This window comes from Eubalaena glacialis, chromosome 2 (assembly GCF_028564815.1).
Source record: "Eubalaena glacialis isolate mEubGla1 chromosome 2, mEubGla1.1.hap2.+ XY, whole genome shotgun sequence".
Lineage (NCBI taxonomy): Eukaryota > Metazoa > Chordata > Mammalia > Artiodactyla > Balaenidae > Eubalaena > Eubalaena glacialis.
The window spans coordinates 20,520,784-20,535,881 of NC_083717.1; the positions used below are offsets into that span (position 1 = coordinate 20,520,784).

General features: G+C 42.3%; 1 protein-coding gene across 3 annotated transcripts in view; it reads right to left on the reverse strand.

Moving 5' to 3' along the window:
* The window catches only part of DHTKD1 (dehydrogenase E1 and transketolase domain containing 1), a 51,260-nt gene that overhangs the window by 13,998 nt on the left and 22,164 nt on the right, over positions 1-15,098 (reverse strand). For all 3 annotated transcript variants that reach the window (XM_061179412.1, XM_061179404.1, XM_061179394.1), the window contains 5 exons: positions 10,747-10,918; positions 9,349-9,547; positions 6,615-6,927; positions 5,619-5,703; positions 4,998-5,137 (listed from right to left, as the gene is read on the reverse strand). In XM_061179412.1, coding sequence (XP_061035395.1) covers positions 4,998-5,137; positions 5,619-5,703; positions 6,615-6,927; positions 9,349-9,547; positions 10,747-10,918 — 909 coding nt within the window. The remainder of the gene's footprint in view (positions 1-4,997; positions 5,138-5,618; positions 5,704-6,614; positions 6,928-9,348; positions 9,548-10,746; positions 10,919-15,098) is intronic.

A 15,098-nucleotide genomic window follows, 5' to 3' on the forward strand; every position in this document is an offset into this window, starting at 1 on the left:
CTAGAGCCCACGCTCCACAACTAGAGAGAAGCCCGCGCTGTAACGAAGAGCCCATGTGCTGCAACTAAGACCTGACGCAGTCAAAAATAAATAAATAAATATTTTTAAAAATCTAGAAAAATGGTATAGATGATCTTATTTGCAAAGTAGAAATAGAGACAGACGTAGAGAACAAATGTATGGATACCAAGGGGGAAAGAGGTGGAGAGGGAGGAATTGGGAGACTGGGATTGACACATATACATTATTGGTACTATGTATAAAATAGACAACTAATGAGAACATACTGCATAGCACAGGGAACTCTACCTAATGCACTGTGGCAACCTAAATGGGAGGGAAGTCCAAAAGGGAGGGGATGTCTGTATGTGTATGGCTGATTCATTTTCTTGTGCAGTGGAGGCTAACACAACATTGTAAAGCAACCATACTCCAATACAAATTAATTAAAAACAAACAAACAAACAAAGGGGGGGAAAGTTACTTGAAAAAGGCCTACCTTTCGGAATCCATTTTTCTAATATCCTGTTTGCATGATAAAGCAAAAGAATCATCACCATATGTTAAGATTAAAACAGCAGAACATAAAATTACATCTCTGAAGAGGCTAAAGAGATGTGACAGTTCAAGGCAGCACAACTCTGAACTGGGTTTGTGGACCAGATGTCTTCATGTCTCAGTGTTAACTTCCTGACTTGGATGGTTGCATTGGGGTAATGTAGGAGAATGACCTAGTTTGTAGGAAATACACACGTAGGGCATCAGGCTGGCAACCTGATGTTTCCATCTGGATGGCTCAAATGTCTCAGAATGAGAAAAAGTTCCTTTTGCATTATACATCCAACTTTTTTGTAATTTTGTGTTTGTTTCAACATTTTTCTAAAAAAATTTTTTTAAGTTACTTTTTTTTTTTTTTTTTGGCCATGCTGCGAGGCATATGAGATCTTCCCCCAACCAGGGATCAAACCCACATCCCCTGCAGTGGAAGCACAGAGTCCTAACCACTGGACCACCAAGGAAGTCCTTAAGTTACATATTTATAGAACAGTACTTGGCAACAAAAAGGGATAAACTACTGACACATGCTACAACATGGATGGACCTTGAAAATACAATGCTAAGTGAAAGAAGCCAGTCACAAGAAGCCACATATTTATGAGTCTATTTATATAAAAAGACCAAAATAGATAAATCAATATAAACAGAAAGTAGATTAGTGGGTTTCAGGGGCTGAGGGAAGGAAGGAATGGGGTGTGACTGCTAATAAGTATGGGTTTCTTTTAGGGGTGATGAAAATGTTCTAAAATTAGATAGTGGTGATGGTTGCACCACTGCATACACTGAAAACCACTTTATTGCACACATTGAAATGTTGAATTCTATGAGTTTTATCTCAATAAAGCTTTTAATAAAAAAAAACTCTGGAAAAAAATTTCATCTCCACTATGATTACAACTATAAAAATGCATAATTTATACGGATAAGCACTCAATGACAACAACAAAAAATGAAAACAGATAATGTATGGCGGGATTATGCATAGTTTACCTTTCCTGATTTCTATTTGATTTTAATTATGATCTTTATAAGACATTAACTTGAAAAGAGACACTATATTTCTCAGATCCATGAGTCTGTTGTCAACGGGATTTGAACTGAGTGCTTTACTTGCACCTCTGCGTCTTCACCTCATTCCCCATCTCTCTTCCTACCCAAGGCTGACACACCCACTCATATTCTAATCCAAACCTTTTCTCTGCTTCTTCACTCGGCTCATCACCAAACTCCTTTTTTCTGAACCTCTCCTCACTGGCTTTCTCCTCTCTGCAAATGAACAATCAAAAGCTTAAAAATAAAACAAGAAAGGACCTCCCTGGGGGTCCAGTGGTTAATACTCTGTGCTCCCAATGCAGGGGGCACGGGTTCGATCCCTGGTCGGGGAACTAAGATACCGCATGCCACACGGTGCGGCCAAAAAAATAAATTAAAAAAAAAACCCAAAAAACAAGGAATATTCCCCTGGCCAGTGCTCTCTAGCTCCTGCTTCCTTTAACAGTTAGGCTTCTAGAAAGAATTATCTAATCTAGTTGTCTCTACCTCCTGAACCCCTGTCTACCCTTCAACTAGTACAATCTAGCTTCTGCTCTCCCCACTCCACAGAAATAGCTCTAGAGGAGGTCAACCTTGACCTTCCAGTTGCTAAATCCAATGGCCATGTTATTCTTCCTCTTTTCAGATTCCTCCCTCCTTAAGTTCGATGACACAGGGACTCTAAGTTCTCCTCCTGCCTTTCCGGATGCTCTTTTGGGAAAATGCTTCCTCTGCCAGCCCTTTAAAAGTTGTTTTTCCCAGGACCTATCTGTTCTCAGTCTGCTCTCTCCCAGAGAGATTCTCCCACCCCTGTGGTTTCAAACACTCCTGCACCCTGATGACTTCCAAATAGACATCCAAGACCAGATTCCTTCATTAACTCCAGACATACATATCTAATTACCTGAAATATCTATGTCAAAGTTTAATGTCTAAAACTTAGTCCATCATCTTTCCTTACCACAACTGTTCCTCTCCCTTACTCTTTATTTGGGTAAATGCCATCATCATATGCCAGCTGTCCTAGTCAGGGAGCTAGGAGATAACCAGGACTGGTCTTCTTCACTCCCTACACCTACCACTGAGTCCGATAGCTGTTGTTTTCTGACTAGTTCTCAAATCTTGGCCCCATCTCCCCTCTGCACTGCTATTGCCCTAATTCACAGCTCCAGGATTTCCTGCCTAGATGACTGAGAAGCCTCCTTAGAAATTGTCCTAAGTCTCACCCTTCTTCAGCTCAGGCTTCCAAAGTATCATCAGGAGTGCTCTTTCTAACATGGAAAACTGATCACCTGTTCAAAATTCCTCCATGGTTTCTCTTTACATAACACTCAAAGTCTTTCACAACGTGGGTAGTCCTGACTGGCCCGTCTCTTCTTTTACTTCTGTATCCACTTTGCAGCTTAAACTCCAGTCACATGAAGCTATATGTAGTTCCCTGAGCATGAGGTCAGGGCCTCTTACTTCACAGCTTATGTATGCACTACTGTGTCCACCTACATTTACTAGACTAGGCAATTCCAAATGTCCCTCAAGTCCCAGCTCAAATCTGGCCTCCTCTCTAAAGCTCTTCCTTTTAATCCCCAAGTAACCTAGCTGCCCCTTTTCCTATGCATCTATTGTACTTCATATACTTGTATACCCTTATCTACATTAATTTGTTGAACCTATTAATGCTTTCATTTATTCCAAAAATTATTTAAGATGGCCTGTAAATATAGATAATACACAAAATGATAGTTTAAATGTAAGTGGACAGGGAAGTCCCGGGTGGTCCTGTGGTTAGGACACAATGCTTCTTTTGCAGGGGGCATGGGTTCAATCCCTGGTCGGGGAACTAAGATCCCACATGCCGCGCTGTGCAGCCAAAAAAAAAAGTAGGTGGACAGAAAGAAAATAAATAGATTGACACACCCAACAGGGTTGGGGAAAACATACAACCTGGTAACCTGCTTTCTTGAGGCTGCCATGGCCTCTACCCCTTCCCAGAAGCCATTATTGATAAGGGAAGGTTGATCAGTTGCAGAATTTTCGACATACACACAATAAAGACGAGCCACTGCTCAGGGAACTACAACTACTCTCAATACCAAGATCAAGCAGGAGTCCCCCCCAGGGTCTTCATATAAAGGACAAAGCGTTAGATAATAAATGAAATCTTTGACAGTATCCCCATAACAGATGTGAGACGTTTACTTGGGGCTTTCTAAATAGCAATATTCAAAATTAATTGATACTATATATCAAATCACAAATCAATAAAAGACATTGGGTGGGGAAAATACGAAATGTTTCAGTATCTAGGTCACCAGTCTAGATACTGATCAAGGAGGGGATTTTAGACTAACTTAAAGAAAAGATGAGCTGCATGTCCTTTAAGTAACTGTCCTGGAAGCTTGCTTTTGACAAAGTGAATTTTTTAAAAAAATATGAGTATTGGGCTTCCCTGGTGGCGCAGCAGTTAAGAATCCACCTGCCAGTGCAGGGGATATGGGTTCGAGCCCTGGTCTGGGAAGATCCCACATTGCAGCGGAGCAACTAAGCCTGTGGGTCACAACTACTGAGCCTGCGCTCTAGAGCCCGTGAGCCACAACTACTGAAGCCTGCACGCCTAGAGCCCGTGCTCCACAACAAGAGAAGCCACCGCAATGAGAAGCCCGCGTACCACCACAAAGAGTAGCCCCCGCTCGCCACAACTAGAGAAAGCCCGCACGCAGCAACAAAGACCCAACACAGCCAAAAATAAATAAATAAAATAAATAAATTTATTGAAAAAAAAAAAAGAGTATCAGTGAACCCAATACTCTCAAACAAATGGCTAGAGTAGGAAAAAAGATGACACACCACTAATTGTACCTTAAAGGATAATTTCATAAACTCCATGTGTCAGGCACTATGCTAGTTGTTGGAGAAACAAAAACGAAAAGACCCAGGCCCTGCTCTTGACTCTAATGAATCTAACTCAGCAACTGGCACAGAGAAATACACGGCAATGGATACATTCATCAAGCCCGCTAAACCCTAGGGAATAAAGTAACCTTAAGTCAGTGGGTTTTTTTTTTAAGTTGGCAAGAAATGTTGGCTTATTATCCACATCTTCGACTCACTTTAATGAATTCAGCAACGAGCAGGTTATATAATCAATTTTTTGGATTGACAAAATGAACACCCATTTGACATTTACATGATTACAGATAAGTAGCCAGAGTAAAACAGCTCTAGTCTACTCGCTAGTCTGTTACTTCCACTCCAAGTGCATACACTGGCATTGTCTACCCAGTCAGCATCCCTTTATTTCAAAAAGGACTGAACCCAAAGTTTCCGACATCTGTTTCTAGTTGGTCTAAGAAGCCTGTAGCTATAATCACCAACACCTGAGGTTTATACTAGATAATAAAACAGCCTACCTCTAGAAACCCCTTTTGATTAGGGTCCATATGGTTCAGGGGGATATAGGTGTCATCGGTCTTCTGGCAAACAACCATTGCGTGCCTCTGGCTAAAAGTTCCACGGCCAACATCTTGGCCACTCAGACGGACATTAAAACCTTAAAGCAAGCAAGAAGGAAAAGAAAAAAATCCAGATTCCCATGAATAACCTAAGTAATAATAAGGCCTGTAAGGCCTGGTGACCCTGAATTCTTATACATCAGCTCATCCTGAGAACTGTCCTTAGGACAATAGATTATCCTTCTTAAAATATACCTGTCCTATATTCAAAACTCCGTAGTCTAATTAAGAGTGAAGAGTCATCATTTGTCCTACAATTTTTAAAGAAAAATATCTTTCCAATACATCCAGCACTGAGTCCTTTGTTTCCATAGTCTGTTCGCTGATGAAGATTGTCAACATGACTTATACCAAGATTAAATAATGTTTTCAGGTAAGAAAAGTTAACACGTTTGAGAACCTCTCTAGTCAATAAAAACAATACAAGGTAGTTGTAACTCAAAACTGCAGGCGTCACATATAAGAAATGTCATATAAAGCACCCCCTACCCGTTGTGCAGCTACACAGAAATGTCTTACCTTCAGCAAGTAATGAGCCTAGGGCAAGAGCTTCTGCTGTGGCCCAGTCTAACTTTGTTCCATCCATCACTTTCTCCACTCTGGACTGTAAAATTGAACGGGAGGGGAAAAGAAACTTTTAAGAGTTCCCCTCCTTTTTCACATTGAGTTCAAAAAATGTAAGGCATTAAGTACAACAGATATTGCAGAAGGAAACATCGGAGTATGACAGCAAGTACATGACATTTGAAAGCAGGCAAAACAAACAGGCACTCTGGTGAGTAGTTAACGCGGCAGATGGATGGGAGGAGGAGACATCAGGGAGGGGGAGAGAGGAACAGCATTGGTAATATTCTATGTCTTCAGCCTGATGGTGAGTACACAGATTGTTTTAATACTCTCTATACCTATAACAGAAACTTACAAACGAAGTTAGTGTTTTAAAAATAATCCAGAGTTCATCGTGTCTTCATCCAAGTTCAAGAAAGATGAAGACCTATATCTCCTTGCTCTCCTCCTGCTTTTAGCGCTGAAAGTCCCACGTTCCAGGAAACCACAGGCAAACCATGACAGTTTGTCAATCCATCCTTAACATGAGACAACATGTAAAACCTCAACATGCATAAGGGTGTAAATGGTTGCCTTTCGGGAGTACGTGTGCTGATTTTTATTTATTTTATTTAAGCCAAACCCCAACCACCTTCCTCAAAATGAAAGTGTCTTCTGCTCACTGCTCAGAAAAACCAAAAAGGGCATTCCTGTATGGCTGTGTTATTAATAATGTGCATGCAGTACCTGTATATATAATGTATTAATGAATGACTGAAAGAATAAGTGGAGGAAAAATAGAAGTAGACAAAATTTGAGTTAATTGACGATCAGTACCAAAACACTGCTAGGATTGGTTCACAATAAATACTTGCCAAGTGCATTAGCCAACCAACGAGACCAGACCAACACCAATTCCTTGCTGTGAGAGATGGACAAACAATACCCAGAGATTCCCGGGCTCCCTACCTGCACGTGCATCTTCAGAAGGTGACTGTGCATTTGGAGCTCCTCCGGCACCTCCACAGACTTCCTGCCAATAAACCGCAGGAGGTCAAGGGGCACACCTGTGTTCCAGGTGGTGATGCAAGCTTCTGGCTGAACCAGGCCCTGCCAGTGGGCCTGCAGGTTCGTGGCAGGGGGGCTGTAGTGCGCCATGTTAGTTAAATGGCCATTTAACTTCGCGTAGTAGGAGGCTTTGATTTCCGACACCTCCTCCTGGGTCATGAGTCCATTGGCCATAAGGTACTCTGCATACGTGTCGGGGATGCTCTTCCGGGCTCTATCCAAGGAAAAGGGAAACAAAAATCAATATGATTTGTAAAAATCAAAGAGACAGATACAGGAATTCCCTGGCGGTCCAGTGGTTAAGACTCGGGCTTTCACTGCCGTGGACCCGGATTCGATCCCTGGTCGGGGAACTAAGATCCCACAAGCCATGCAATGCGGCCAAAAAAAAAAAAAGAAAAAGGAGAGACAGAAACAGTTATTGTCAAAGGTATTCTGGAGTGTCATCGCTATAAAAATGCACACGGGAAATGTTTTGGGACTAGATAGAGGGGGTGCTTGTACAACATTGGGAATGCACTAATTCACACTGAATCGTTCACTTTAAAATGGTCCATTTTAGGGAATTCCCTGGCGGTCCAGTGGTTAAGACTCCACACTTCCACTGCAGGGGGCACGGGTTCGATCCCTGGTCGGGGAGCTAAGATCTCACGCGCCCCGTGGTGTAGCCAAAAAATAAAAGGTCCATTTTATGTCATGTGACTTTCACTCCAATAAATTTATTTTTTAAAGGCAGTGGTGAGTAACCACCTCTTTCAGGCAAGCAAGTGAAAACAAGCAAGTGAAATTTATCTTTTTTTTTCTTTTTTAAAATTTATTTGTTTTTGGCTGCGTTGGGTTGCGTTGCTGTGCGCGGGCTTTCTCTAGTTGCAGTGAGCGGGGGCTATTCTTCGTTGCGGTGCGCGGGCTTCTCATCCCAGTGGCTTCTCTTGTTGCGGAGCACAGGCTCTAGGAGCATGGGCTTGAGTAGTTGTGGCACACGGGCTTCAGTAGTTGTGGCTCTAGAGCGCAGGCTCAGTAGTTGTGGCGCACGGGCTTAGTTGCTCCACAGCATGTGGGATCTTCCTGGACCAGGGCTCCAACCCGTGTCCCCTGCATTGGCAGGTGGATTCTTAACCACTGCGCCACCAGGGAAGCCCACAAATTTATCTTTATAAGCTTTTGTCTACAGTCAGGCAGAAGTAATGAGTAGTAGAGTTTTCTTACAAACTGTTAATTCTGGACAGTTATTTACAAGGCTGACTTATATTGTCTACCTATTCTGCATCCCTTTATTTCAAAAAGGATTGAACCTAAAGTTGCCGACATCTGTTTCAGGTTGCTTGAAGAAGCCTGTAACTATTCAGCATCTGGGTTTTACAACAATAGAAATAACGATGATGCTACTCTGCATTCGCTTAATACTTTAAACTTCCAAGTCTGGTCACATTGATCATCATATTTAATCCTGAAAAAAGTGAGAGGTAGACAGGATATATTTTTAAAAGCAGGGTCCTGAGTCACATCAAGTCATTCAGGTGCTAAGTTCAAAGCTAAATGGAGAAACCAGATTTGTTCTTCCAAGGGCAGTCTGCTACCTACGACCAGAAAGGCCCATAAAATGTCACCAAGTTTATTCCTCTGCTTTAATTTATGTCTATGAGGAAATAAAGCAGGGAAGAGGGATCTACTTTACTTTCTAGCATCTGAAAAGGAAATCCTGGGACTTCCCTGGTGGTCCAGTGGCTAAGACTCCATGTTCCCAATGCAGGGGGCCCGGGTTCGATCCCTGGTCCGGGAACTAGATCCTGCGTGCCGCAACCAAGACCCAGTGCAGCCAAATAAATAAATACATAAATAAATAGGAAATCCCAAAGTAACACACTTCTCTCCATCACGTGAACCTTCTGACTTGGCACTGTCCCACGGAAATATAACGCAAGCCAATGTGTAATTTCAAATTTCCCTGTGGTCACATTAGAAAAGGTGCAAGAGGTGGAATTAATTTTAATCACATATTGATTTAACTCAATATACCCAAAATATTGTCCCTTCAATACCTAATCACTATAAAAATTATTATCGAGATCATTTACACTTTTTTTCACACTAAGTCTTTGAAATCTGGTGTATATGTTACACTCCCAGCACACCTCCTTCAGGAGTTGGCACATTTCAAGTGTCCAACAGCCATTTATGGCTCGAGGCTTCCACACTGGACAGTGCAGTTCTGAACTTCGTTAAAATCCATCATGTAACCTCTTGCCAAGGCACAAAGTAGGTCCACGTCTATAGTTTGCAGAAGTGAATCATGGAGGTTCTGTTTCTGCTCCTGTCAATGTCGCACTGAGCAGCTTCGGGCAAGGCTCTGCCTACGTCTTCTGTTCAGTCCTCCCTCTGCTAGGTGAGGGGGTGAAGTCGCCCTTTGTCTATTCATTGAGGAAATATGTAGAGTTGGAAGAACATGGGGCGCTTTCCTGCGACGCAAAGGATGACCATCCCAGTGTGCCCAGGTCTGTCCCAGTTTGAGCATTGAAAGTTTCATGTCCCAGGCACACTGGGAAAGCTGGTTGCCCTACCGGAGAGTGTCTAACACAAATAATAATGTGAGCACTGTGGGGAAAGGGGCACATTGCATGACGGTTCATCCTGGTACCTGATGATCTGGTACATGACCGGGTTGGTGAAGAAGGGCTCGTCCAGCTCGTTGTGGCCCCACTGCCTGTAGCACAACAAGTCAACAATCACATCCTTCCGGAATTGGCGCTGGTATTCAAACGCCAGTCGCGTGGCCCGGACCACTTCCTCTGGGCTGTCTCCATTGACGTGGATGATGGCGCAGCCCACAAGCTTCCCTGAGGCAGAGAAGCTGGAGATGAGGCCGGCTAGTCAACCCATGAACCTACCCCCAAGTCCTGTTGCCCGCATGGGGAGACAGCCCTTGTCCTTAGGGGTAGTTTGGCTTGGGTGTTAAGAACCTGCACTTTGGGAGTTCCCTGGTGGCCTAGTGGTTAGGACTCTGGGCTTTCACTTCCATGGCCTGGGTTCAATCCCAGGCCGGGGAACTGAGTTCCTGTAAGCCACATGGTGCGGCCAAAATAAAAACAACCCGCACTTTATGAAAAAAAAAAAAAGAACCTGCACTTTAGAGGCGAGGTGACAAGCATGAGTTCAAGTCCCAGCTCTTTGTGATCCTGGTAAAGTTATGAATCTCAGTCTCCTTGTCTGTAACATTGGGATAATAGCTCTTACCTCTTAGTGATGTCCTAAAGAGGCAATGAGTTAATGCATATAAGGTGCTTAACAGAGCCTGGTACATCATAACTGATACTTATTTGTTATTATCATCATGACTATTATCTTTCTTCCTGAGATAAAAGGGTCATTAAAGGATGTATCCGAGAAAAAAATGGATTTTCTCCAAAGAGAAGATTGAGAATGAATTTTCAAATCTCTACCTAACTAATTACAAAAAATTCATATAGGTAGCCCTAAAAGGCATCCAGGCCAGGCTCTGGATGTAAAAACAGAGCAGTTCTTACCATCTAACAGTTCTGGAAATTCTGTGAAATAGGGAATGAATAATAAAAAGCCCTGTGTTTCTTTTAATACTACTAGTTTCCACAGGTTAAAACAAGCTGACTTTGCTTCTTCACATCTGATTTCCAACCAGACCACTTGGCCAAGTTTACTGGTTGAACATACCCTTCTTGACTGTGATCTTGGGTACTCCAAATCTGAATATCCTAAAGACAGTTGCCCTAGCTGTACTAATTGTGTTATCTCTGGATTCCAGCAGATCATTAAACTAGATACTTAAGCATTTTGAGATTGCACCCTCTAAATTCTACTCTTGTTTTATTTCCTTGGATTTTAAGATCACACTCAGACTCTTAAAGGAATATTAACAACACTGTTGGTGACAACTGACCATATCTGATCCAAAATTTAAAATGGGACCAGCAGTGAGGCTCACTGTTCTGAGTGAACTAGAAGTTTCTCCAGGAATTCCTTGTCTGACTCCACAGCGTCAACTCCTCCCTGTGTTACATACCGATGTCACTACAGTATAAGGAAGACCTTCCTCTTTCTGCAGGAGTGGTGTAACCCAGCTGGTTATTGACAATCAAGTGGACACTCCCACCAATTCTGAAATGCGGGATATTAGAGAGCGTAAATGTTTCAGGAACAATCCCTTGACCACAGAAAGAAGCATCACCGTGAACCTAGATCACGGGGGAGAAAAAAAGAAAATGAACGTAAGCGATGGAGAAATTTAGGTTTCCAAATAGTAACAGGAATAAAAACAACCATGCTCTCACTGCTCCCCTACCCTCCTAAAAATCTGCCAGTTATAGGATTTCCTAGAATGGTTAGGCTGATCTCAAGCAGCTTTCAAAGATGCTAAATCAGCCCTTTTCCTCCTGCAGCCACCACCAGTTGACCTATTCCTTCCGCCCCACATCATCACCTATACCCATCACTTCTCACATCCCCATCAACACGCTAGTGTTCACAGCAGCATCACAGAAGGAAGGGCGATTGGAGGTGTAGAAGGAAAATCAACTCTAGTAAAGCAATCATGAAAACAGCCTGCAAGACACTAAGACCAATGCACAGCTTCGAACTCTCACTCTTCCCCAATCATTTTCCCCCAAAAACGAGACCGCGTGTAGCTCACGTCACCTCATTCCCACTGAGTGCATTAGCCACCACTGTGAATATAAAAGAGAATGATGTGACAGCAAAGACAGGAGCATGGGGGGGGAAGTATATCATACACAAGTGAAAGGAGGCTTTGGGGAAAGAGCAAAATACTATTATAAGAGAATCTCTGAAATGTGCTATTCTTCCAGAACTTGTGAAGTCTGCTAGATCATAATAGCACAAAACCTGACAACAAGGTCCTACCGTATAGCACAGGGAACTATATTCAATATCCTGTGATAAACCATAATGGAAAAGAATGTATACATGTGTGTATAAGTGAATCACTTTGCTTACAGCAGAAATTAACACAACATTGTAAATCAACTATACTTCAATAAAAAATAAATTAGTTAAAAAAAACTGGTAAATGGAAGGTGGTAGAAAAGGGGGTAAATTTTTTTTAGAAAAGCTGAAAGCGAATAATGAGGGAATTGCAGACCTTAGGAGAAAGTATGAGCTCCACTGACTTCACGCTCTATAAAAGGCTGTTATATCAATAAGGTATATGTTGTACACCTTAAATTTACAAGATGTTATATGACAAATGTATTTTAATTAAAAAGTTATTAAATAAAAGGCCACTATCATAAACAGCCAAAATGCTCAGCTAAAGAACAGAAGGATCTGATATGTGGAATTCCCTGGTGGTCCAGTGGTTAGGACTCGGCGCTTTCACTGCTATGGCCCAGGTTCAATCCCTGACGGGGGAACTAAGATCCTGAAAGCTGCACAGCGCGGCCAAATAAATAAATAAATTAATTAATTAAATAAAATGACCTGACATGGTAACCATTGTGGCTCTAATAATAGCAGAAATAAAAGACCTAAATACGAATGAAGAAAGAATACTTGGGCTTCCCTGGTGGCACAGTGGTTAAGAATCCGCCTGCCAATGCAGCGGGGGACACGGGTTCGAGCCCTGGTCCGGGAAGATCCCACATGCCGCAGAGCAACTAAGCCCGTGCACCACAGCTACTGAGCCTGCGCTCTAGAGCCCTCGAGCCACAACTACTGAAGCCCGAGTGCCTAGAGCCCGTGCTCCGCAACAAGAGAAGCCACCGCAATGAGAAGCCCGTGCACCGCAACGAAGAGTAGCCCCCGCTCGCCGCAACTAGAGAAAGCCCGCACGCAGCAACGAAGACGCAACACAGCCAAAAATAAATAAATAAAATAAATAAATAAAAGAAAGAATCCTTGGAAGCAGATTTTTTTAATGACAGTGAAGACATCCTAAAAGAGTAATTTGTATATAGGTAGAACATTTTGGCTAAGAAAGGAAGCACTGCTTTGCTTAGCGAAATCTCCAGCCCACACCTTCCCATTGCTAGGGCCTACAGGTATGACTGATGTTTTGGAGTATCTAAACGTAGTGATAACATACCCTTACATCACCTCCACAACGCTATGTACATTATCTCCATTGATCCATTCAACAATCAGGTGTAGGGGCCAGGTAAGGGAATCGCCACTGTTCTTTTCACAGATGAGAAAACCAAGGTTCAGAAAGAGTACGTATTTCACGTGCCTAGAACTAGACCTTCTGTGATGCCTCCATTTTTTTTTGGCCATGCTGCGTGGCACACGGGATCTTACTTCCCAAACCAGGGATGGAACCTGTGCACCCTGCATTGGAAGGGCGGAGTCTTAACCACTGGACTTCAAGGGAAGTCCTGATGCCTCCATTTTTTTGACTTATTTCCCCACCCCTCCAAGCTCTTCGCCTGGGTTAAGGAACTTACTATGTTCTCATTTCATCCTCAGAACACTATAAGGAATGTAACATACTCCCATTGACCTCTGAGATTCAGAGAACCTGAGGAACAGAACCAAGCACGCCAAGCTAGAAGGCAGCAAAGCCAGGATCTGAACTCAGTGCTTCTTGGTTCCAGAATCCTTGTCTTTTCGACACCGGGCTACACTGTCAAGTCCAACCCTCAGCCGCACGGTGGTCCACACAGGGTCAAGGGGTTCCTAGCATCTGAACACTCCACACCCTTTGGCCTCCTTGCTGATGGGACTTCTTGTGGGGTAATGATGTAAAAGGAGACCAGTAAAGCAAGGAAGAGAGCTGGGTGTCTCTTCCACTCCTTTACAAAAGTGTTTACAGGAGAGGCACTGCTGAGAACATAACATCTGTTCATAACTTGCGTTGTTTTATCATAGTCTTAGGGTTCTTGGCACTAAAGCCATGTGTCATCTGCTAATTTTATTTCCTGTCTTAAAAGAGAAAACACTCCATGATGCCCATAAAGCTTTGCAGGAGTCGGGTCCATAAGCCCCAGGGAATGCTGGGGGCAGTGGAAACTGCTCAGCCAAACACAGCAGGGGGCTTGGACACACACAGAGGATCACATATGACAATCCACTTCCACCACATTCAGGACCAAGATGAACAGTAGACAGACAGCAAAAGTAGTATCCAGAATCTCACCCACCATGATTTTATAGACTCCAAATTTCAAGTTCCCACAATAAATTAGAATTTTGAACTTGAGTGAGGCAAGACCCAGGCAGACACAGCAGTACAAAATGTTTTGGGAACACAAAGTAGAGAAAAGAGGGCAGTTTCTTATCACTTTAAAGAAAATGCTACTTTCACCTCTTACTTCAGAAATCAGTCTTAAGATCAGCTTAATGTACTGGGAAAATGTGAATGACTGAAATATTTTAGAGTCTCATGAATTCAAGTGAAAGGTGAAGAGAATGTCTGGCTAATGATTTGAAGATTTCTATTTAGAAATACTATAACATAATCAAATCCAATTCTGCTTACTCTCAATTTATTTACTACAAGTTTCTGGCCCATGGAAAATTAACAGTAAGATAATGTGGTTATTTGTATATGTAGCCAAATATTCTACTGCCTTGTAGATTTACTTATTTCCGTTGGGTTTGAAGACTCAGTTACTGATATCCAGGATTAATTAGTAGTTATCCAGTAGTTAAAGGTTCATATTTATTTTTTTACTTTTTTGGCATGGTATGTGGGATCTTAGTTCCCCGACCAGGGACCGAACCCTCTCGGCCTGCAGTGGAAGCGCAGAGTCTTAACCACTGGACCACCAGGGAAGTCCCTAAACGTTCATATTTAAATGAATACTTGCAGAAGAAGAATGTGACCCACAATCTAAACCTCTAAAATATACCTGTTGGGCTACCAAAAAGTGGTGGGCAGAGGAAGCAATACATTATATAATTTGTATTGTTTGCCTTAATGCCAAAGACCTTCACTGGAAAACAAACAAGCAAGCAAATAAAATAAATCCAGACTCTTGCAGCCTTGTTAGACAGACGTATACCACGTCGTTTCCAAGAGGGTTATAATTTCAGAGAAGTAATGACATCTGTCCTCTTAACAGTAGCAGGTATGCCAGTCTATATCCCCTTAATTAATTCATAACTCAAGAAAGGAAAAACAAAGTGAAGACCTCCATCAGTTGCCTTGAGGGGGAAGGGATAAATTGGGAGATTGGGATTGAGATATACACACTACTATACATAAAATAGTTAACTAATAAGAACCTACTGTATTGTAATGACCTATATGGGAATAGAATCTAAAAAGAGTGGATATATGTATATGTATAACTGACTCACTTTGCTGTACACCTGAAACTAACACAACACTGTAAATCAACTATACTCCAATAAAAAAATTAATTAAAAATTTTTTTAAAAATCAGTCAAAAATAAAAG